The following is a 23,660-nucleotide window of genomic DNA, read 5'->3' as shown; positions in this document are numbered from 1 at the left end:
ACTGTCAGGACGTCCCTGAATAATGACTTTCTTTTCAATTCTTGAAGTTGATTATCTTCAGCAGTTGCTAATATCAACTAATCACACTTGCTCCAGCCGAAGTGGAACAGATCAATCTTGAGAATGTCCTCACATTCATGGTCAAGAGCACCAATGTGCAGAGCAAGCAGAGTATCTGGGCTTTTGTGGGGGTACCACTGTGTCAGACATAATCATCCTGGTACATGGCTTACAGCTCAATTCAAAATCATATCCTTGCACCTTGACAAGTAGATGTGACCAGAAAAGCACAGCAGGGGTCAGGCAGCATCCAAGGAGCAGGAAAATTGACGTTTCAGGCAAAAGCCCATCAAAGCACCACTCTAATCCAGACTTTGATTTCCAGCATCTGCAGTCCTCACATTTGCCAAGTAGATGTGACAATGCACTCCTTGGCAATTTCAAGCCGATTATTCGCATAGACTGGATGTTTCAATCGTGAATTTCTTAACAAACAAGTGTGTCAAGCTGCAGGATGCCAAATGCTGATGAGCTAATGTCTCCCACTATACGCTGGAATAGGGCTTTCAAACCAAAAGTAATTTTTTTCTTTGTCTGGGAAAAGTTGCAACCAAGCTTTTTTTGTGATGCATCCACGTTGAGAATCATGTCTTTCTTGAGGTCATAGTTTTGCAGCAGGCATGGTTTTATTGACATGAACTGCTAGAGAGAACCAAAAATGTGTTGAAAGACACCCTGCCACAAACTGGGGACATCCTTGTTGAGTAAATCTTTCAGCGGAGATGTTTTGAGAATATATGGAGAGAGGAAGTTATAAATTCCTGAAGCAATGTTGCAGATCTTCTTTATATTGTGGGGTTGATACTTGTTGAGTGCCCTTGATCTTATCTGGATCAGGATGGTCACCATGGATGAAGAAAATTAACCCAAAGTAGTTTATCTGGCTGATGTTTATCTGGCACTTCTTGGTGCTAAATACCCAACCATGTTTTTGGACTATGGTGATCAGCAAGTAAGGTTATGGTGTTGCAACCCAGGGGTACCAAGCCTAACTAAATCAGCTATATTATTCCTGGATTCTCAACATAGTGAAATTAAAATGTTCAGTGACTCTCAAATTTGCCCAATTGTTCTTCATCAGGCTTTACAAATGACAGACCATGGACACCAAGTTTATAATTTGAACAAGAATTAACAATTTAGTATTAATGTGGTAACATTAGCTGGACAATGCTAAACAATAAGTTAATTTAATAAATATCTATGATTGAAACCAAATTTTATTTGAGTCAGAACTCTAACTCACACACAGATAAATAGCCAAACAGATGCAGTTAAGGGATAAATTAAAAGAAAACAAAAGAATTGGAATTTGTCATTCCAATAAACAGTTTTGAGCAATGGATGCCAAACCTTCATGCAATTCTTGGACAATGTGCTATTCCCAGACATGTATGATTTCAGAGTCACTGGTGAATGCAAACAACTTCCAGAATTACTTATTAATTTCTTACAGGCTGGGGGGATTCTTTTGTCAGAACATTCAACAATTATTTAACAGGACAGAAAATGAGTGTAAAAACAATGCAGGTAGTTTCAAAGCTTCCAAAAATCACTCTGCACCTGTCAAGACTAGTTAGAAAAAATTCTCTCCCTCCTTTTGTTTTCTTTAATCAGTATCCTCTGTGGTTGGCTGGTTGGCATCGGTTCACTCTTGATTGACCAACTCAATGTCCAACCAACTGTCAGACCTGGGCATGGCAACACATAGAGCCGAACACGCCACAGTGTTGCCTAGAGTAATGACAATGGCCTCACTAGTGGTCTTGTTCTGCCTTTACCTTCCCCATGACTGAGGTATTGTCAGATATGCAAATAGCTATCTACATTCTCAACAATCATATCCATGCGCTACTGGGATAGGTCTTGGCGAACTGAGAGACCGAATGTTAACCATCATCAACAATACTGTCAAATGGCATCCTGGATATGTGAGCTCCTGGTATTCTCCCACTATGCAGAGAGGCTTCCATGCTTCACATCAGGCTTGGAAAAAAGACATGTTGTGGAAAATTTAACATTCAATTCTTCCAGACCTTGGATCTAGGCATTCTCTTATAGTTCAATCTTTTTTTAAAACATATGTGATTGAGATACTTCAAGGGTGTGGTCATTGATGTTCTGATTTAAATCATTTTGTTCCATCTCATTCAGTTCTGCTCAAAGTTTCTCCTGAGTGTGTGCATTGCCCATCCTTGGAGGATCAATAAATGGGGTTAAGGATCTTTGATGTGAGTTCCAGTTTTAAATTGTGGCTGCGTTTCCTGTCTCCCTGCGCTATGCATCCCAGGTAACATTGTTGTTCATGTTGAATTGGTCCGGGGAGAGATGTTTGAGATCATTCACAGGTTCAGTTGTATCACATGTTGTCTGTTCTATCATAGTGAGTATGGTTGGAATCGCATGAATTGCCACAATACTGAGGTCTATGCATACCTATAGTCTTGTCTTTGCTGAACTGTTGATATTGAGAATAATTGGCAAAACCAATATGAGCTTGCATTTTGGGATTATTGTGTGATTCTGACACTGTGTGAAATCGGTGATCAGTTAAAAGCTGTGGACTGGCCTTTCACAGGCTGTACAATGGAGTACCGCTTGTTAAAGTACATATCTTTCAGGATGTGTGGTGGTAATATGTTGTTGCAGCTCATGTTAATTTTAGCTTTTTGTGTTACTTTTCTGAAAGGAGTCATATATGAGTTGAAAGGTTAACTCTCTCTGTGGATGCTGCCAGACCTGCTCGGTTTCTTCAGCATTCTCTGTGCTTGTTTCAGATTCCCAGCATCCTCAGCAGTTTGCTTTTAATAGTGTTTAATGTGTTTTATCCTTTCTTATCAGGAGATATAATAGTAATGTTTGAAAATGTTTCTGATCACGTTATACTATCGACAACTCAACAATAAGGAAAATAATTATCCAGAAATACATGATTCACAATTCATGATTTCCCTTGCTTACCACAAATACTTGTGTTATTTGTAGATTATTAAAGGCATGTGGATTAGAAATGCTGGTATTCTTCCTGAAATCTGGGTCAATTTGAACTTCTTGAACCGTGCCAAATAGTGATATGCAGACAGCGGCAATCACAGCTCTGTCAAGTTAGTGGGAATATATGAGGCTCTCATTGAGCACTTCTCCAGCGGCACAATCTATAGCAACTATGAAACCCAAGCTTCATTTCCTGAGGGAATTTCACCAACACTTTGCTGGAGACAGGAAACACAGCAGTAATTTAAAGCTGGAACTCACATCATACGTCACTACCACAGCCTCACACAAGAACCAATGTTGAGTAGGAAGGGAAAACAAGGAGAATTCCCCAGTGCCTGACTGGGTAAACAGAGTGGGGCAGGATCCATTCCCCACTCGTGCTGTGTTAGCTATCAACAGCTGGACATTCGGCCAGAAAGTATCTACTGGGCTGGAGAGTAAACAAAATCAGCTGAGGAAGGTTTCCTGCCTATCCTAATGATTTCTACTGAAAGAGTGAAGGTTAGAGTGAAGACAGCATTTGATGTCCCTCGTGGTAAAAATCACCTTCTTGGACGATCAGTGCCAGAGGGTGTCCGTGGATGTGTGGAACTTGCATCCTCACCAATAATCAGGTCAGAAGAGATGCTGAGACAAAGAAAAATAACACAGAGGACAGGGAAAAGGTCAGAGAGTTCTATGCCAGAACAGTGTCTCTGTCAGTTGCAAGATTTCTGAGGGAGAAATTGGTTAAATTAGCAGGAGTGGAGAACGGCTTACTTCTGTCTTCAGACACACAAACCTAACTGTGGAGCCAAGAGGATCTTGCACAGATTGAGATCTCTGCCTGATTTCCTGATGCTACACATAGTTTGTGTCGGCTGCCTGTCATGTATCTGAGCTGCCCTGTGCCTGTGGAGCCACAAGCCTTCAGCACACATGGCTTCGGTTACTGGGAGGCCTGCTTAGGGAGGAAATAGCAACGGCTCCTTGCTTTCTTGTTGCTCAGAGCGTTCAGGCTCTTTAACAGCTCCCAAAAAAAAACTGCACTGAACTTATTTTAAGAAAAAGAGCAGCAAGTATTCCCGGATTGAGAAATTTACAGTGGCTGTTGCTTTGTCCAACACAGATCGAGCTTGATGTCACAGGTTTAAATTTTCAGATTATTGCCCCATGCACTATTCTCAAATTCGTGACTTGAGCTCCAAATGATACAGTGACCTCAGTTGTGACCTCTTTCACTGTAACCACCAGGAATGCTTTCAGATTAAATCTGCATCCAATCAAGAGAAGTTCCACCCTCTCATCGCCCAATAGATGGAGGTTACCCGGTTAGTTATAGAGGCCGACAGATCGAGAAGGGTCAATTCCTGACTTGTAGTGAATTAATTGATCTCATGTTGGAATAGCAGTACTGTTTCAACAATTACCCTCAATGCTCCTCCTCTCTCTGATCCCTGAACATTGACTGATGTCTGAATTGGGCCTGCACTAAACCCCCAAACGGCCACTTACCCTGGTAGTAACTATCCAGGCTGACAGAAAGAATAGCCACCGGACTGAGATATAGGAGATTGGACTATGCCCAAAACTATCCCTCAGCAACAGTTATCACCTTTGGCGGAGAGATTCGGTAAAAGTCACAGTGCATGGGAAACCAGCTATAGGGTGGGATTGTGACTAGAATGCTCCTTAAGTTTGAAGGAAACCTCCATTCTACCAGACCAAAATGTAAATAGAAGAAATACTTTGATTATATAGGAGTTAGCTTTCCAACTTCCATTTTATAACTGCCCAGTACGTTACAACCTGACAGGAACAACCTCAGTCTGCCATCTACTGTTGAAAGAGTACTTCATAGATCATTTGATAATTAAACTGAACTCTCTGAACATTCAATGCAGCTCTTAAATTTGTCATGAAAAAAGATTTTACAGTTTGATTTTTAATTTTGGTCTAAAAATCAGTGGGATTTCAGCATTGGGCATAGAATTCATGTCAGTATCCAGTGATAAAAAAAGGTCAAGTTGCCGCAGTCCCAGAGGGCTGGAGGGGTCATTAGAGAGTGCGAGACAGTTGATGGTGGTTTAACCTGAGATTCACCACACTACAAGTGAGGGACAAGCTAAAGGAAGTGGGATTTTCATGGGACACTCAGCTAGTATGGGAATTCAATTTGCATTGTTTGGCATCACTCTACTAAACCAGAGGTCCAGCCAGTACCCCCAGAAGATACAGAAAAGGTTCAAGGCAAATTAAAGCTCCTTCTATTTTGTACCCACTAATATTTCCAGGTCAGGTGCAACATGGGTTATAGTTGCAGAGCAATACTCACCCGACAATGTCGCAATCATTAACCTCAATCATAATAAAGGAAAGCACACCCACTCCATTATTCCTGTGATGCCCTGATTGGGTGGACTTTCTCAGACCTGCTGAAATATGTTGTTGACTTTGGATCTGGGTTGAAACTGTAGCAGCTCACTTTCATCAGCACAGAAGGAAACCACTTGTTGCATCCAAATTAAATTCAAGCGGTTTCTAGAAATGGAAAGACAGGTTTATAACCCACTGCTCGTTAAGTACAACATTCTGTGGAGCTCGCTGACGTTGGTGTTTGTTGCTCATGTCGCTGCATCAGCGATGGACTTTCTATTGCTGAGCTATACAGTCTCATTCGGTGAGCACTGTAGCCACTCATCCTCACATTCTGCCGACGCGCAGGGGCAGAGTTCATATGGCAGGCTTCTCAATGACCTGACATACTGAACACATTGATGCCTGGCGCACATTGGTCATAGTGTAGATGGAATGGGTCAGACTCCTAGCTCCGTGCGCAGGAAGAAACATGAAACAGGAAGGATGTAGTGTGTGCGTGTGTGTCTCTCTGTGTGTGTATAGTTGAATGGCAGGGAGAGATTATAATCTGATGGAATTACTGATCATGTGCTGGAGGAATTTCAGATCCCCCCTTGGCAGTTTGGAGTGCTCCGTGATAAACTGGCTCCATGTATAATGTTAGATACAGAACCTATCAGGTGGGACCACTTCCAGACTTCACTCTATGCACCACACTCTGAGACCTATAACAGCTCACCTTGCTCTACTGACAGCTTCTCCTCCAGTGAGACTGTAAACCCACAACATAGACACAAAGAACACTGTCAGAGTCACACACAAGCTGCACATTAGGCGTTCTTCCTCATATTCCGCCTTGGGACCCTGTAACCACATGCAATAAATGTGGATTTTAACAGCTTCCTCATTTCCCCTTCCCCCACCATTATCCCAGTCCCAAGCCTCCAACTCAGCACCGCCCTCCAGACCTGTCCATCACCTTCTCCTTCATCTTCATCCATCTATCACTTTCTCAGCTACCTTACCCCCAACCCCACCCCCTCTCCTTTCATCTCTCAGCCCCCAGCCCTCTTTCCTGATGAAGGACTTATGCCTGAAACGTCGATTGTCCTGCTCCTAGGATGCTGCCTGACCTGCTGTGCTTTTCCAGCAAATCTCTCCACAAACCAACCCTCTTGGTGCTGTGCAGGAATGGATTCATTCACTCCCATTTACACATTGTATCTGGCCCTGAATTTGCTCTGAGCTCCTTCAAATGTGAGCACATCCAGGCAGGCACATCCATTACTGTCCTGTCAGGGTAGTTATATTAAATTTTACAATAAATCTATCTTTTGCTGACTTTACTTTGTGTTCCAAGAATGTTGGGGAGTGTTCCTGAACAAAGACACCTTGGAGTGCAGTTTCATTGCTCCTTGAAAGTGGAGTTGCAGGTAGGTAGGGTAGTTGTTTCTTTCCTTTATTGGTCAGAGCATTGAGTATTGGAGTTGGGAGGCCATTTTGTGGCTGTACAGGACATTAGTTTGGCCACTTTTGGAATATTGCATGCAATTCTGGTCTCCTTCCTATCAGAAGGATATTGTGAAACTTGAAAAGATTCAGAAAAGATTTACAGGATGTTGTCAGGGTTGGAGGGCTTGAGCAATAGGGAGAGGTTGAATAGGCTGAGGCTGTTTTCCATGGAGCATCAGAGGCTGAGGGGTGACCATATAGGGGTTTATAAAATCATGAGGGGCATGGATAGGATAAATAGACAAAGTCTTTTCCCTCGGGTGGGGGAGTCCAGAACTAAAGGGCATAGATTTAAGTTGAGAGGGTATAGATATAAAGGGGACATAAGGGGCAACCTCTTCATGCAGAGGGTGGTGTGTGTATGGAATGAGCTGCCAGAGGAAGTGGTGGAGACTAGTACAATTACAGCATTTAAAAGGCATCTGGATGGGTTATGAATAGGAAGGGTTTAGAGGGATATAGGCCAAGTGCTGGCAAATGGGACTAGATTAGGTTAGGATATCTGGTCGACATGGATGAGTTGGACCAAAGGGTCTGTTTCTGTGCTGCACATCTCTATGACTCTATGACATAAGCCTGCAACTCACTCACTGCAGTCAAATTAAGAGGCCAATCAGCTGTATGCGAAGGGGATATGTCTGGACCTTAATGGGACACCAAGCAATGCTGCAGCAAAGAGCTGTATGAAAGGAAATGTAAGAGTAGTTCGACACTGTGTCCATAGTTCAGAGAAGCTCTTAAGCATCTGTGAAATTTTGAAGATTCCTTATAACCCTCCCTTAATAGTTCCTCCTCCGTTTTTATTCACATTGCACACTATTGTATTTATACCTTTGTATTTATCTATGAAAAACACTTCTTAATGCAGTGCCAGGCTTTCTAGTTGGAATATATTTTGTTAGTACTTCACTCCTCTCTTATTCAAGTACTTATGACTGCTGGTCACTGCTTGATATTCTATTTTTCTAGTGAGTGAGAATGATCTTTTGATCTATTTCGTCCAACTGGAATGGATCTTCTTGTTTCTATCTGTTTTCAATATAAATCTAATTCGGTTTTGAGAAAAATGATTCTATATTCTGGTACATGCACAGTGGGCTGAAAGGCCTCCATTGTTTTTTGCATTACCCATTTGATAAGTGTGCTCTCCTTCTTTGCATCAGCTGCACCTTTGTCTGTGGAAGATATCCCACAATGAGCTTTCTAAATAGTCCTGAAGGCAGATCCACACCGTAAAGGTGAGCAGATACTGATACTGGCAGGTGATTAGATTACTTACAGTGTGGAAACAGGCCCTTCGGCCCAACAAGTCCACACCGACCCACCCCCACCATTCCCCTACACCTAACACTACGGACAAATTAGCATGGCCAATTCACCTGACCTGCACATTTTGTTTTGGACTGTGGGAGGAAACCAGAGCACCCGGAAGAAACTCACGCAGACACGGGGAGAATGTGCAAACTCCACACAGTCAGTCGCCTGAGGCGGGAATTGAACCTGAGTCTGCAGCACTGTGGGGCAGCAGTGCTAACCACTGTGCCACCGTGCTGCCCATATGCGTGAATATCAAACAGAAATTAATCACAGCACTTTAACCAGTATACACTGTACAGAGATATGAAAATACTGTACACACATCTTTCCCTTTGCAGCAACTGGAGAGTTCAAATGTTCCCTTTTACTGATATATATTCATTGGACAGGAGCTAAAATTGAGACACAAGCCGTAGGGAAGCAAGTGAGAGTCCATCATCATTTTGTTTTACTCAGTGTCTACAGCTAAGTTTTGATAGCTTGAGGCTAACTGAGAAGGCTCAAAGTCAATCTCTTTAAAACAGTCAGTATTTGGGGTTAGTTCAGAGTCAGAGTTCAGAATCACTCAGGAATAAAGCACTTTCCAGCACTCAAAAGTATTTTTCCATTTTTGTTTTAGCCCTGAATCCTGTGAAGGGAAGACAGTCAGACAGTTAATTCCAGTGGGACCAATCGATGTAGATCTGCCAAGGCCCTGCCCTGCTCTGTACTATTGCTTTCCCAGCTGTGGAATGCTAATGTTATTATTTCTGCTGGATTTCAGACCTCAGATCTCTACTCGGAATTTTATTATAGATAAACAACAGCACGAACACTGCCTACTGCTTAGTTCAACAAGACCCAGTTTCTCACGTTGTCCCTTTTAACTGTATCTCAGTTGGAAACATGCTTACCTCTCAGTCAGAGGGTTCCCAGTTCAGTTCCTAACACAGGAGTTCAGCATAAAAATCAAAGCTAAAACTCCACTCCAGTACTGAGGGAATGCTACACCATCACGACTGCCGTCTTTCAGATGCAATGTACCCTCTCAGGCAGAGATAAATTTTCCTATAAAGAGCAATATTATTTCTATATTTTTTGGCAATCAAATAAATTCTTTAATTAATGTCACAGAGAGAAAAAAAGAACAAGAAATTACCTGGTCACTATCACATAACAGTTTATGGAAATTTGCTGTGCACAAATTAGCAATGTTTTTTTTAAAAGTACTAAATTCATTGTAAAGTGCTTTCAGACATTTCTTGGTCATGAGATATGAACTATAACTGCAAGAAAATTCTTCCTCTTATCTTCGTAACCACTTCCAGGCCAACAGTTCTTTCAGAAACTCGTTGCAGCTACTGGGAAAACCTGATGTCGAAACCAGAATGGGTTCAACTTGTCACTTGCTCCAAAAGGTTCCTATTGAGCACCAACATCTCAGACAGGATATATATATATATATATATACACACACACACACACACATATGAAAATACTGTACATACATATCTTTCCCTTTGCGGTGGCTGGAGAATTCAAATGTTCCCTGTTTCTTAAAGGCAACCATAACTATTGGGTTCGAACATGTGCCAGTCTGTAATAGCCCAGACGGCACATTACCAAACCACTTACAGGACACATCAATGGTGGATTTAAGTAATAACCCGATAGGAAAACCCTTAGTTGTGGGGAGATCATTGTCCAAATTTAACTTTAGAGCCTCACTCTTCAAGTCTTCCTCCTGGTCTTATTATGTGACAAAGCTTCAGAGTCCAGGGATTTCTCTCAAGGGAGACTCTGGGATGAGTGTGTCAGTCAAGGGTAAGATGTGATTAAAAACGGGCTATGTAACTGAGGAACCAGAGCCTTGAAAACAATACTTGACTCCTCCCACAAGCTCTCATCTACAGTGTGACCTGTTGGTGTGCATTTGAATCACAGGATTGTTACACCACCTAATACAATATAAAAGATGTGTCACGTTCTGTGTTTGGATTCTGGTTTATAAATGATTGCGGAATACAACCCAGTCAACAAAAATTTGACCTCGCCAATGACCAATTAGAGGGATTGTTGGACATATTCTGAGTGTTCACACTGAGTGCTATGAGGCACAGAGCTAACTGTCTTTCAAGCATTCCCAACTGGTCATGTGTATCACTGTATTTCGTCTGGTATGCTTTCCTTTATTGGTCAGAGTATTGAGTACAGGAGTTAGGAGGTCATGCTGCGGCTGCACAGTACATTGTTTCACCCACTTTAGAATATTGTGTGCAATTCTGGTCTCCTGCAAATTGGAAGGAATGTTGTGAAACTTGAAACGGTTCAGAAAAGATTTACAAGGATGTTACCAGGGTTGGAGGATTTGAGCTATTGGGAGAGGCTGAACAGGCTGGGGCTGTTTTCCCTGGAGTGTAGGAGGCTGAGGGGTGACCTTATAGAGGTTTATAAATCATGAGGGGCATGGGTAGGATAAATAAACAAAGTCTTTTTCCTGGGGTAGGGGAGCCCAGAACTAGAGGGCATAGGTTTAGAGTGAGAGGGGAAAGATATAAAAGGGACCTAAAGGGCAACTTTTTCAGGTGTATGGAATGAGCTGCCAGAGGAAGTGGTGAAGGCTGGTACAATTACAGCATTTAAAAGGTACCTGGATGGGTATATGAATAGGAAGGAATATGGGCCAAGTGCTGGCAGGTGGGACTAGATTGGATTGGGATATCTCGTCGGTATGGAATAGTTGGACTGAAGGGTCTGTTTCTGTGCTGCACATCTCTATGACTCAGTAATTAGGCAAGTGTGTGAACACAATTTTATCATTGATACATCACCAAAAACAGAAAATCTTTGCAATAATCCAACCTGGCCTGGAATCCAGGGTGGTCTACAAATGGGCCATAGGTTGAATGATTTTCATTACAGGAGTCTGGATTAGATTGATGCTGGAAAAGCACAGCAGGTCAGGCCACATCTGAGGAGTCGGATGGAGAGCTCTGCAAGCTCCCTGCCTCCATTCCTGATGAAGGGCTTTTGCCCGAAATGTCGATTTTCCTACTCCTTGGATGCTGCCTGACCTGCTGTACTTTTCCAGCACCACTCTAATCCAGACTCTGGTTTCCAGCATTTACAGTCCTCACTTTTGCCTAGTTGATTTTCATTACGGGCAGTTTTGAAGGAGCCATGTTGTTGCTTCTGAAGATATTTCCCTCATGGTTAAACTGGTATTGACTGTGAAAGCTCCATCTAGTGGTTATACACAGTGGTTGCAAGTCGTGCGCTGGAATTTTCCACAGTGGAAATACCTTGCTGCCAGACAGGGTAGAACAACAAAGCCAGAAAAATTTTAACCAGTGCATGGTGTTCCGCTCACAGCAATATTGCATGGAGTATCTCCAGTTCACTGTAATTGCTGAGATTGGAGCTACATCATTGGAGGCAGCAGATGAGTGGACAAACAAAACTAGGTTGGAAAGTTCAATGCCAGAGACAGGTATGTTATCAAGGTGGTAAGGCTGCCTGAAAATTTAGAAAGGCTACACTGAGTCTGATTTTAACTGTATCAAAAACTATTCAATCTCAGTGTTAAAATTGAGTGGGCCCACTGATTTCTTTCAATGAGCAGTATAAAGAATTCACTTTATTATTGTAGTGTTCTGATCTTATTTATAACATCAGACTAGATATCAAGAAATAATTAAAGAGATGCCAAACACAATTTTCCCAAGAAGACAGTGTTGCAAACCTCTATCACACAGAGCAGAATCTGAGCAACGTGGGCTCCAATAAGAATTGTGGCAGAATTGGATGAGAGGTTCCATCAAGAACATTGAGAGCAAATCAGAGCCACACCCGCGAGTTTCCAATTAAGGGGAATTATAGCTTGTTACATTTCTTCTTAATGTTGCATCTCACTTCATTAATATTCACTTGTGTATCTTACCGAACTTGCTAAAAAGTTAGACGTGGAGGTCAGAGCAGGTACGTGATGCCTTCAGCTACCTGCTGGCTATGAAGAAACTCCATGTTGATCAGCATCTTAGGGCACAATCATTGGCCCCTCATTCATGGATATAGGCATCTGACATTTGTTTACCTCTCATAAACACCATGCCACCTCTGTCACCCAGCTGTAGGAAGCACTGAATTGTATTGCAGCATGTGCCAGGACCTAGAAGTGAAGGCAGCAGCAGGGAGACTTTGTCTGCAGGGAGAGGAATTGAACTTGTGGATTGGACCAGGCTCTGTCTCAGTGCTGTTCGCTTGTTCTCTTCACCCTTACTCGCATGGTGTCCACCTGCATGCATGCACCATCCATGTCTTGTCTTGCCTAAAAGTGCATTGGTGCTTCAGTACTGCTGTATTGATGTGTTCTTTAGTGCAACCACAAAGACACACTGCTTGTCTCTAGGATGTGTCCCGTGTTGAGGGGGTCATCTTTAGGAATGACACACCAAGTTGATGTCAATCCAACACCTACAGCATGTGCCAGGTGACTGCGTGGCAAATACGCTGCACATTTACTCAACCAACTAGCCATGTCAGAAAAGAGGTGGGGTCTAGTCCTCAGTTTAGCCAAGAGAAAACACACTGTTGGTCAAGGGGTCCTAGTGCCGTCAAACATTGGCACAGCACCTTAGCAGGTCTGGCAGCTTCTGTGGACAGAGATGGAATTGACAGTTCTTCTGAAGAAATTCATCAACATGCATTCACGTGGAAACACTGGTATAGGCAGGTACCCACATACAAGTATTCACAGAACCATTCAAACATACATGCATAGATATACAAATATACACAATCACACTCACATACAAACTAACTCTCCCAGAGACATGCAAAAAGACAGACAAACATGCAAACACACACATGCACGTACACATTCAGACACATGCTCACAATTGCACAGTCACACATGTACATTGAATAGATATACGCACAAATATACATGTGGATGTAAATACATATACAGACATACATTCAAACAGCAAGCTTGCTCTTGCCTGAGAATTTACCAAGATATATTTAAAGTGATTTTTTTTCTCATTTCACCATGATCAAACAGAAAAGTTTTTCTTCTTTCAACTTCCAGTCTTATGCAGCAATGAAAGAAGCATTGATAAAAGCGACAGTGTTCCTTACTGTTATAATAATCTGATAGAAGGATCCCTTGATAATCACTCACCTCCACAAAAACATATGATCAAGGGTGACTGAGAGGGTGCAGAATGTTCTCAAGGGGGAGAGGGGCCAGCAGGAGGTCATTGTATGCAACGGAACCAACGGCATAGGAAGGGAAAGGGATGAGATTCTGAAGGGAGATTACAGAGGATTAGGCTTCTATTTAAAAAGGAGGTCCTCGAGAACAGTAATGTCTGGATTACTTCAGGTGGTATGAGCTAGTGAGGGGAGGAATAGGAGGATCGAGCAGATGAATGCATGGCTGAGCAGCAGGTATATGGGAGAAGGATTCACATTTTTGGATCATTGGAAGCCGTTTTGAGGTAGAAGTGACTTGTACAAGAAGGATGGATTGCACCTAAATTGGAAGGGGACTAATATACTGGCAGGGAGATTTGCTAGAGCTGCTCGGGAGGATTTAAACTTGAAAGTTGGGGGGTTGGTTGGGGGTGTGGAGGGGGGCGGTGGGGGAAGGGGTGTGGAGGGGTGAGCGGTGGGACCTCAGGAGATAGTGAGGAAAGATTTCAATCTGAGACTGGTACAGTTGAGAACAAAGGTGAATCAAACAGTCAGGGCAGGCAGGGACAAAGCAGTGAACAAGGTAGAAATGACAAATTAAACTGCATTTATTTCAATGCAAGGGGCCTAACAGGGAAGGCAGATGAACTCAGGGCATGGGTTAGGAACATGGGACTGGGATATCATAGCAATTACAGAAACATGGCTCAGAGATTGTCAGAACTGGCAGCTTAATATTCCAGGATACAAACGCTAAGGATGGATAGATAGGGAGGCAAGAGAGGAGGGGGAGTGGCATTTTTGATAAGGGATAACACAACAGCTGTACTGAGGGAGGATATTCCCAGAAACACATCCAGGGAAGTTATTTGGGTGGAATTGAGAAATAAGAAAGGGTTGATCACCTCATCGGGATTGTATTATAGACCCCCCCAATAGTCAGAGGGAAATTGTGAAACAAATTTGTAAGGTGATCTCAGTTATCTGTAAGAATAATAGGATGGTAATGGTTAGGGATTTTAACTTTCCAAACATAGACTGTGACTGCCATAGTTTTAAAGGTTTAGATGGAGAGGAATTTCTTAAGTGTGTACAAGACAATTTTCTGATTCAGTATGTGGATGTACCTACTAGAGAAGGTGCAAAACATGACCAGGGCAGGTGACTGAGGTGTCAGTGGGAGAGCACTTTGGGGCCAGGGACCATAACTCTATTAGTTCTAAAATAGTGATGGACCAGGATAGACCAGATCTAAAAGCTGAAGTTCTAAATTGGAGAAAGGGTAATTTTGACGGTATTAGACAAAAACTTTCAAAAGCTGACTGGGGGCAGATGTTCGCAGGTAAAGGGACGGCTGGAAAATGGGAAGCCTTCAGAAATGAGATAACGAGAGTCCAGAGAAAATATATTCCTGTCAGAGTGAAAGGAAAGGATGGTAGGTATAGGGAATGCTGGATGACAAAAGAAATTGAGGGTTTGATTAAGAAAAAGAAGGAAGCATATGTCAGGTACAGACAGGATAGTTCGAGTGCATCCTTAGAAAAGTATAAAGGCTGTAAGAGTATACTTAAGAGGGAAATCAGGAGGGCAAAAAGGGGACATGAGATAGCTTTGGCAAATAGAGTTAAGGAGAATCCAAAGGAATTTTATAATTACATTAAGAACAACAGGGTAACTAAGTAGAGAGTAGGACCCCTCAAAGATTAGCAAGGCAGCCTATGTGTGAAACCGCAGGAGATGGGGAAGATACTAAATATATTAAGGACAAAAGGGTAACTAATGATAGAATAGGGCCTCTCAAAGATCAGCATGAGAGCCTTTGTGTGGAGCTGCAGGAGATGAGGGAGATACTAATCGAGTATTTTGCATCAGTATTTACTGTGGAAAAGGACATGGATGGTATAGAATGTTGGGAAATAGATGGGGACATCTTGAAAAATGTCCATCTTACAGAGGAGGAAGTGCTGGATGAATGTGCTGTCTTGAAATGCATAAAAGTGGATAAATGACCAGGACCTGTTCAGGAGTACCCTAGAACTCTGTGGGAAGCTAGAGAAGTGATTGTTAGGCCTCTTACTGAGATATTTGGATCATCGATAGTCACATGTGAGGTGCCGGAAGACTGGAGTTTGACTAACGTGGTGCCACTGTTTTTGAAAGGTGGTAAGGACAAGTCAGGGAACTATAGACTAGTGCGCCTGACCTCAGTGGTGAGAGAATTGTTGAAGGGAATCTTGAGGGACAGGGTGCACATGTATTTGGAAAGGCAAGGACTGATTAGGGATAGTCAACATGGCTTTGTGCGTGGGAAATCATGTCTCACGAACTTGATTGAGGTTTTTGAAGAAGTAACAAAGAAGAGTGATGAGGGCAGAGCGGTAGATGTGATCCATATGGACTTCAGTAAGGCGTTCGATGAGGTCCGCATGGGAGACTGGTTAGCAAGGTTAGATCTCATGGAATACAGGTAGAACTAGCCATTTGGATACAGAACTGGCTCAAAGGTAGAAGACAGAGGGTGGTGGTGAAGGGTTGCTTTCAGACTGGAGGCCTGTGACCAGTGGAGTGCCACAAGGATCGGTGCTGGGTCCTCTACTTTTCATCATTTGTATAAATGATTTGGATGTGAGCATAAGAGGTATAGTTAGTAAGTTTGCAGATGACACCAAGATTGAAGGTGTAGTGGACAATGAAGAAGGTTACCCAGATTGCAATGGGATCTTGAACAGATGAGCCAATGGGCTGAGATGTGGCAGATGGAGTTTAATTCAGATAAATGCGAGGTGCTGCATTTTGGGAAAGCAAATCTTAGCAGGACTTATACACTTAATGGTAAGCTCCTAGGGAGTGTTGCTGAACAAAGAGACCTTGGAGTGCAAGTTCATAGCTCCTTGAAAGTGGAGTCACAGGTAGATAGGATAGTGAAGAAGGCATTTGGTATGCTTTCTTTTATTGGTCAGAGTATTGAGTACAGGAGTTAGGAGGTCATGTTGCGGATGTACAGAACATTGGTTAGGCCACTGTTGGAATATTGCATGCAATTCTGGTCTCCTTCCTATCGGAAGGATGTTGTGAAACTCGAAAGGGTTCAGAAAAGATTTACAAGGATGTTACCAGGGTTGGAGGATTTTAGCTATAGGGAGAGGCTGAACAGGCTGGGGCTGTTTTCCCTGGAGTGTCGGAGGCTGAGGGGTGACCTTATAGAGGTTTATAAAGTCATGAGGAGCATGGAGAGGATAAATAGATAAAGTCTTTTCCCTGGGGTTGGAGAGTCCAGAACTAGAGGGCATAGGTTTAGAGTGAGAGGGGAAAGATATAACGAGACCTAAGGGGTAACTTTTTTCACAGAGGGTGGTACGTGTATGGAATGAGCTGCCAGAGGAAGTGGTGGAGGTTGGTACAATTGCAATATTTAAAAGGCATCTGGAATGGTATATGAATACAGATATGGGCCAGGTGGGACTAGATTGGGTTGGAATATCTGGTTGGTATGGACAGGTTGGACCGAAGGGTCTGTTTCCATGCTGTACATCTATATGACTCTATAAATACTCACACACTCAAACACATTCATTCACTCACACAAATAATTACACTCTCACAGAAATACTCACACATAGACACACACATGCACAAATGTGCGTACACACATGAATACACCCACAGACACTCGTTTACACAAACATAAGCGCACAAGCACTCACTCCACAGAGATAGTCACACAAATATACACACATAAAGATCACTCACTTACTCACACACACACATCACAGGTGAAAGAAGTGATCACAATGCTCTGCAATAGATACTTGTTGTTGAATCTGTATTTTTTTTAAAATCTAAGTGCAAGTTGCATCGGGGTTTTTGGAAGGTTTCTTGGTGTGAGTCCTATTGGGAGTCTTGGCCATGTCTCAGCAGACTCACCACTAACTACCCATCCTGCCTCTGTGGCATCTTTCACATCCGATTCCATCTCCATCTTACCACAGACTGTTCCCAAAACAACTCACCACTCACCCAATATCCTTCAAAAGACCCTTGTGACTGTGCCATTTTTCAAAGGCTGCTGTACACCCAGGCATGACTCAGCAATCCAGAATTGCTCCTCATTGGCAACATGATGGCACGACAGTCACAAAGCCGCATTGCTCATGGCACGTAGCTGGTATGGCTGACACTCCCCAGTACCAAATCCCCATTCTCTCACTCTAGTCACTGTTAAACCACTGGTCCACCTGTCTGTAACCAATGCACCTGTCTGTAACTATGTTCCATTTAAGCATCTTGCTCTAAGTCACCACTCCAAAGGATCTCCAAAGCCCCTTGGACACCCACATTATGCCATTATGTCCAGTAGGGCATCATCACACATAGGCAAGCAACTGGACAATTCCAAACATTATTAATGCCAGTGACAGAGAAAACAAACAAAACCAATAGAGGCTGAAATTCACCACACAATGCAAGCCAAATGATGTCCTAATGACCGAAGATGTCTTTATATTCCTACTGAAACCGGATGTTAGTCGGGTCCTTTCTGGCTTGTAGTGGCTGAGTTCTGGATAAGGAAGGCTTCCTCCACTCTAACATCCTCCTCCTCCTCCTCCCCCTCCCCCTCAGAAGACTGGACAAGTTCCTCAGCATCCAGTGGATCATCTTATTGCTTGCTCCAATCGTGCAGAGGACAGCACACCAGGATGGTGTGGCATACTCTGTCTGGACCATACAGAAGGTGGGGGGGCTTCCCAACCCAGACTGCCCGAGCAGTAGAAGCACATTGGCAGCAACCCCATCATCTGCTCCACCATGACTGTGTGGATCATATTCCGAAGCAACTTTCCTCACTGTCCACTACACCTCCAAATTTTGTGTCATTTGCAAACTTACTAACCAGAGTGATGATTGATCTTTTTGATTACAAGAAAAAAGAATTACCCTTTAGACAGTGAGTTATATAACCCTAATGTATCAGACTGCTCCCTCTAAGTCTGAGTGGAACTGAATGCAGAATGGAGGATATTCACACTTGTGAGAAAATCATTACATGTAGCTGCAGAATCAAACATTGTGAATCTATCTTCCACATTTCAGAAATACACATGCAGCAGAAGGTCAGAGATCATTCCATCAAAAAGATACTTTTCGTAGCAACAAATTAAAATTCTAGCATAGACTGGAGCTGGGGGAGAGGCCTTGCCACTTTCTGCTGAAGGTCAGAGACCTTTGAGCGGACTCAGCTCGATGTTTTTGTGTAAGACCTACAGTCCAGTTAAACTGCTAAAGTGTGGGCTTCATAATTCAACAGAGGGTGTGGAGGGTGCTGGAACCTGTAGCCTTTACTAAAGGTGCATTGAGAAAATGTTAGGCCAGAGCTGCAGTACTAGCTTTAATATTGAGACCCAATTGACTGGCAACAAGTGAAGCTCCAGAAATGAATGGCGATAGGACACAGTTCTGGCCCATTTTGATTTGCAGCTTTGCCAGTGTGACTTGATACAGGCTGTCACACATTACTGTGCTATGTTCTTCTGCACTTTATTGTGGCATGTTAAATTTAAGTCTCTCTCTGCTCCTCCCTGTTGATAAACTGTACTCTGAAACTCCTTGACCTTCAGATAAGCCAAATGCTTCACTAAATGTTTACCCTGAATGGGACGGTGCTTTGGTCCTTGGCTGGCAGTTCTCATAAGACTAGTCTCAACACTCAAAACATCCCCTTGTGTCATACTTCAAGCTGTTTAGTATAGTTTTCATTTAGATTGCAGAGTTTTTTCGGAATAGACTGATTCTTTCTCTTTGCTGTGAAAACACATGTAAATAAGTAAACTCACATGAAGATTATTAACATACTTAGCTCCCTGGTCCTTATCTCCTGTTTTGATTTCCACTTCCCGAGTGCTGATAAATTGTTTGGCCTTTTGAGTTCTTAGACATGGGAGAAGTGATACTCCTCCCAGCTGCCTCACAGGCAAAGACCTGATAAATTTCATCAGAATCAGCCTGCAAACAGCATTGAAACTGTACAAAATATGACATAATACCAAACCCGGTGGGCACTAACTTACCTGTGCCTCCATTCCCCTCCTCAGCCCAACCCTCATCTTGCTTGTTTATGGTAATTAAGTGACAGCTCAGTCTGGTAGGAATCAAAATGCTATCTCCACTGCCACTCTGTGTGTCAATGCATTGCCCTCTCATCACATTTTAAACCCCACTCCAGACACCTGAGCGCAGACTCTAAGTTCTACTATACTGAGGGTGTGCTGCACCCACTGGGCTGGGAGTATGGTAGGGAGGGGGGGGAATGCTTCAGATGAAGCAATTGTTTGGGGACCATACTTCCCTCTCAGCGGATTAGTACAGGTCCAATGGCATTATTTTGAAGATAAACAGAAAAGTTGTCCCTGGTGTCAAGTCCAATATGTATCTCTAAACCAAAACAGTGAGGTTGACGTACCCACGGTCCGCTAGGTGAAAAATCTTCGGATCATCTGTAACCATCCTCACTTTACTCAAAACTGAGCCCCTTGTTTGCTGTTCCCTCGCTAAAGGAAAATGTTTCTCCTTATCTACCCTATCAACACCACTCTTACCTTTGTAGACCTCAATCAGGAGCACCCCACCCCCCCACCCCCAAACCCCATCTGCTCTGAGGAAAACAATACCAGATTACCCAGACTTACTTGTTAACTGAAAGACTCCATCCTGGTGAATCTCCTCTGCATGGTCTTCAGTGCTGTCTTTTCTCAATATGTAGATTAAAAAAAACGAATCAGCTAATGGGTTAACCGCTGTTGCCTGGAGCAAGCCTGCTTTCACTGGCCAACACAAATCTTGGGATTTGTCCACCTGGATGGGCTACTAGATTAGTTTTATCAACAATCCTGTAAATAAGGGCCTTGCCATTTCCTCTGCCTTGTGAGCTTGATGCTGAATCAAAGCACATCAAAGCAATCCTGTAGGATAATAGTCTTTCCTACGTATTGTGCAAACTCACAAATGATCCAAGGACCACCATTTTCTCCACCTGAGATGTGCTTAGTCTACTGCAAGTTATCCTGGAAAGGTAAAATAGGTCAAATAATTTTGAACAACAGGTTAAGGAAACAATTTCATGCTGCTACGTGCAGTAATCATTCCACTCATAGGGAATGCAAACATTCTGCTAATGTTGTATCTGAATCTCAGGGTGTGCAGGTGTGAGATTGATTGATTCAATTGTTTGCAATTGGCAGAATGCACATTCATAGAATCCCTACAGAGTGGAAATGGGCCATTTGGCTTGACATAGAACATAGAACATAGAACAATACAGCACAGAACAGGCCCTTCGGTCCACGATGTTGTGCCGAACATCTATCCTAGATTAAGCACCCACCCATGTACCTATCCAATTGCCACTTAAAGGTCGCCAATGATTCTGACTCTACCACTCCCACGGGCAGCGCATTCCATGCCCCCACCACTCTCTGGGTAAAGAACCCACCCCTGACATCTCCCCTATACCTTCCACCCTTCACCTTAAATTTATGTCCCCTTGTAGCACTCTGTTGTACCTGGGGAAAAAGTTTCTGACTGTCTACTCTATCTATTCCTCTGATCATCTTATAAACCTCTATCAAGTCACCCCTCATCCTTCGTCGTTCCAACGAGAAAAGGCCGAGAACTCTCAACCTATCCTCGTACGACCTATTCTCCATTCCAGGCAACATCCTGGTAAATCTTTTCTGCACCCTCTCCAAAGCTTCCACATCTTTCCTAAAGTGAGGCGACCAGAACTGCACACAGTACTCCAAATGTGGCCTAACCAAAGTCCTGTACAGCTGCAACATCACTTCACGACTCTTGAATTCAATCCCTCTGCTAATGAATGCTAATATACCATAGGCCTTCTTACAAGCGCTATCCACCTGAGTGGCAACTTTCAAAGATCTATGTACATAGACCCCAAGATCCCTCTGTTCCTCCACCTGACTAAGAACCCTACCGTTAACCCTGTATTCCGCATTCTTATTTGTTCTTCTAAAATGGACAACCTCACACTTGGCAGGGTTGAACTCCATCTGCCACTCCTCAGCCCAGCTCTGCATCATATCTAAGTCCCTTTGCAGCCGACAACAGCCCTCCTCACTGTCCACAACTCCACCAATCTTTGTATCATCTGCAAATTTACTGACCCACCCTTCGACTCCCTCATCCAAGTCATTAATAAAAATTACAAACAGCAGAGGACCCAGAACTGATCCCTGCGGAACTTCACTTGTAACTGGGCTCCAGGCTGAATATTTACCATCTACCACCACTCTCTGACTTCGACCGGTTAGCATGTCCACACCAACTCATCCCCCTCCCCGCCCATATCCTTGTAAGCCTGCATTTCCCATGACTAATCCATCTAACTTCCCACCGCCAGTTCACCTAACCTGGATATCAGGAGGAGACACGGGGAGACTGTGCGAACTCCACACAGACAGTCACCTGAGGCTGGAATCAAACCCAGGTTCCTGGTGCTGTGAGGCAACAGTGCTAACCACTGAGCCACTGTGCTGCTTCCTGTACTCACACAATGCACAACATGCAACACTAAAACAAAATGTTTCTAGTCAGATATGATGTTGCAGTTGAGCAGCACTAGATGAACCATTCTGAGTGTGCTTATAGCCACTTGAATAATCAATTGAAGATGATCAGTCAAGCTTGTGATATGGCCCATTTATACATCACATGAGTGATATAATTTGCACACAAGGAATGTTCTATCCAACCAAAAGGAACACATTCAAGCCTTGTGCATTTTTGATTTATCTGGGGATGCGAGGAGGCTATAGTTCCCCGTTGCTGTTTCAATAACAATACCTCAATCAATCACAGTCAACTTGTCAATTAATCTGCATCTTTTTCTCCTTTAATATAAATTGGGCAGTATGGTGGCTCAGTGGTTAGCACCACTGCCTAACAGCGCCAGGAACCCAGGTTCAATTTCTGCCTTTGGCGGCTGTGTGTGTGGAGTTTGCACGTTCTCCCTGTGGGTGTGCTTCGGTCTCCTCCCACAATCCAAAGATGTGTCGTTCAGGCGAATTGGCCATGCTAAATTGCCCATATTGTTAGGTGCATTAGTTGGAGTTAAATATAGGATAGGGGAATGGTCTCGGTGGGTTCCTTTTTGGAGGGTTGGTGTGGATCCATAGTGAATCTAATCTAAAAATTGTTAGGACTGTTTGAAGTTTGGCGTTTGTGTGTTTGTCCTGACGTGAACAAGATAACAGCAGTTTGACTGACTTTTCAGCAAGATTCAAGTTCTGTACCACGAAGTAACATGTTCTGCTAATATATGGGGGCGGCACAGTGGTTCAGTGGTTAGCACTGCTGCCTCACAGCACCAGGGTCTCAGGTTCAATTCTAGCATCAGACGACTGGCAGTGTGGAATTTGCATATTGTCTGCGTGGATTTCCTCTGGGTGCTCCATTTTCCTCCCACAATCCAAAGATATGCAGGTCAGATGAATTGGCCATGCTAAATTGCCCATAGTATTAGGTGCATAAGTCAGAGGGAAATGGGTCTGGGCGGGTTACTCTTCAGAGGGTCGGTGTGGATTTGTTGGGTCGAAGGGCCAACACTGTAGGGAATCTAATCTAATTATAGTGAAAATTTTCTTCAAATCATGTGAGTTTCTGCTGACACCACTGATGTGGTTTATCTTTTCCATCATTACCTAAAGATAATACCCTTTAAGGCACCAAGTGATTGCAGGATTGAATCAAACCACATATGGGGTGTTAACTCAATAATTGCAATTGCAGAGTTGGGATGTCTCTGTTCTGCTGGAGTGTCCTTGTTAATAGCTGGTGCACTTGTGAGTGAACAAAGGAACATATGCATTAAAGGTGTGATTGTATGGACAGTGATTGGCTGGATCTGAAGCTGCCAACTGAGTATTTAGACTGCTATACTGTAGGCAACATTTTAACAGTGGAGAGTCTGCATAGTGTAGATTCGATTCTTTTGAGTTTGTTTATTTGAATTTGGTAACTGATCTGTGCTCGGTTGGTTAGGCCTGGGAGTATACTCAGAGCAAAGTAAAGAGTCAAACACAGAAGATATTCAGATGCTAAGCTGTAATTGCATTTCCTGACTGCAGAAGTATTTAAAAATTCTTGTAAGTAAACAATCTGCACACTGCTATCTCAGTATTTATCTGAGATGGCTAAAACATGCATACACTGTACTGACAGTCGGGTTCATTCAAGGACAACATCTTCAT

At 43.1% G+C, this 23,660-nt stretch overlaps 1 protein-coding gene across 2 annotated transcripts in view; it reads left to right on the top strand.

Moving 5' to 3' along the window:
- The first annotated feature begins 3,423 nt into the window (after positions 1-3,423).
- The window catches only part of selenoe (selenoprotein e), a 36,133-nt gene continuing 15,896 nt past the window's right edge, over positions 3,424-23,660 (top strand). Inside the window, exon 1 of one of the 2 annotated variants that reach the window (XM_060843953.1) lies at positions 3,424-3,671. In XM_060843953.1, coding sequence (XP_060699936.1) covers positions 3,639-3,671 — 33 coding nt within the window. In that variant the 5' untranslated portion in view covers positions 3,424-3,638. Of the gene's footprint in view, positions 3,672-11,608; positions 11,693-23,660 lie in introns of those variants that run through there. The other variant, XM_060843952.1, reaches the window with a different exon arrangement.

This window comes from Hemiscyllium ocellatum, chromosome 24 (assembly GCF_020745735.1).
Source record: "Hemiscyllium ocellatum isolate sHemOce1 chromosome 24, sHemOce1.pat.X.cur, whole genome shotgun sequence".
NCBI classification, from domain to species: domain Eukaryota; kingdom Metazoa; phylum Chordata; class Chondrichthyes; order Orectolobiformes; family Hemiscylliidae; genus Hemiscyllium; species Hemiscyllium ocellatum.
Note: the sequence above shows the minus strand (reverse complement) of the source record. Positions and strands in the feature narration are given on the sequence as shown.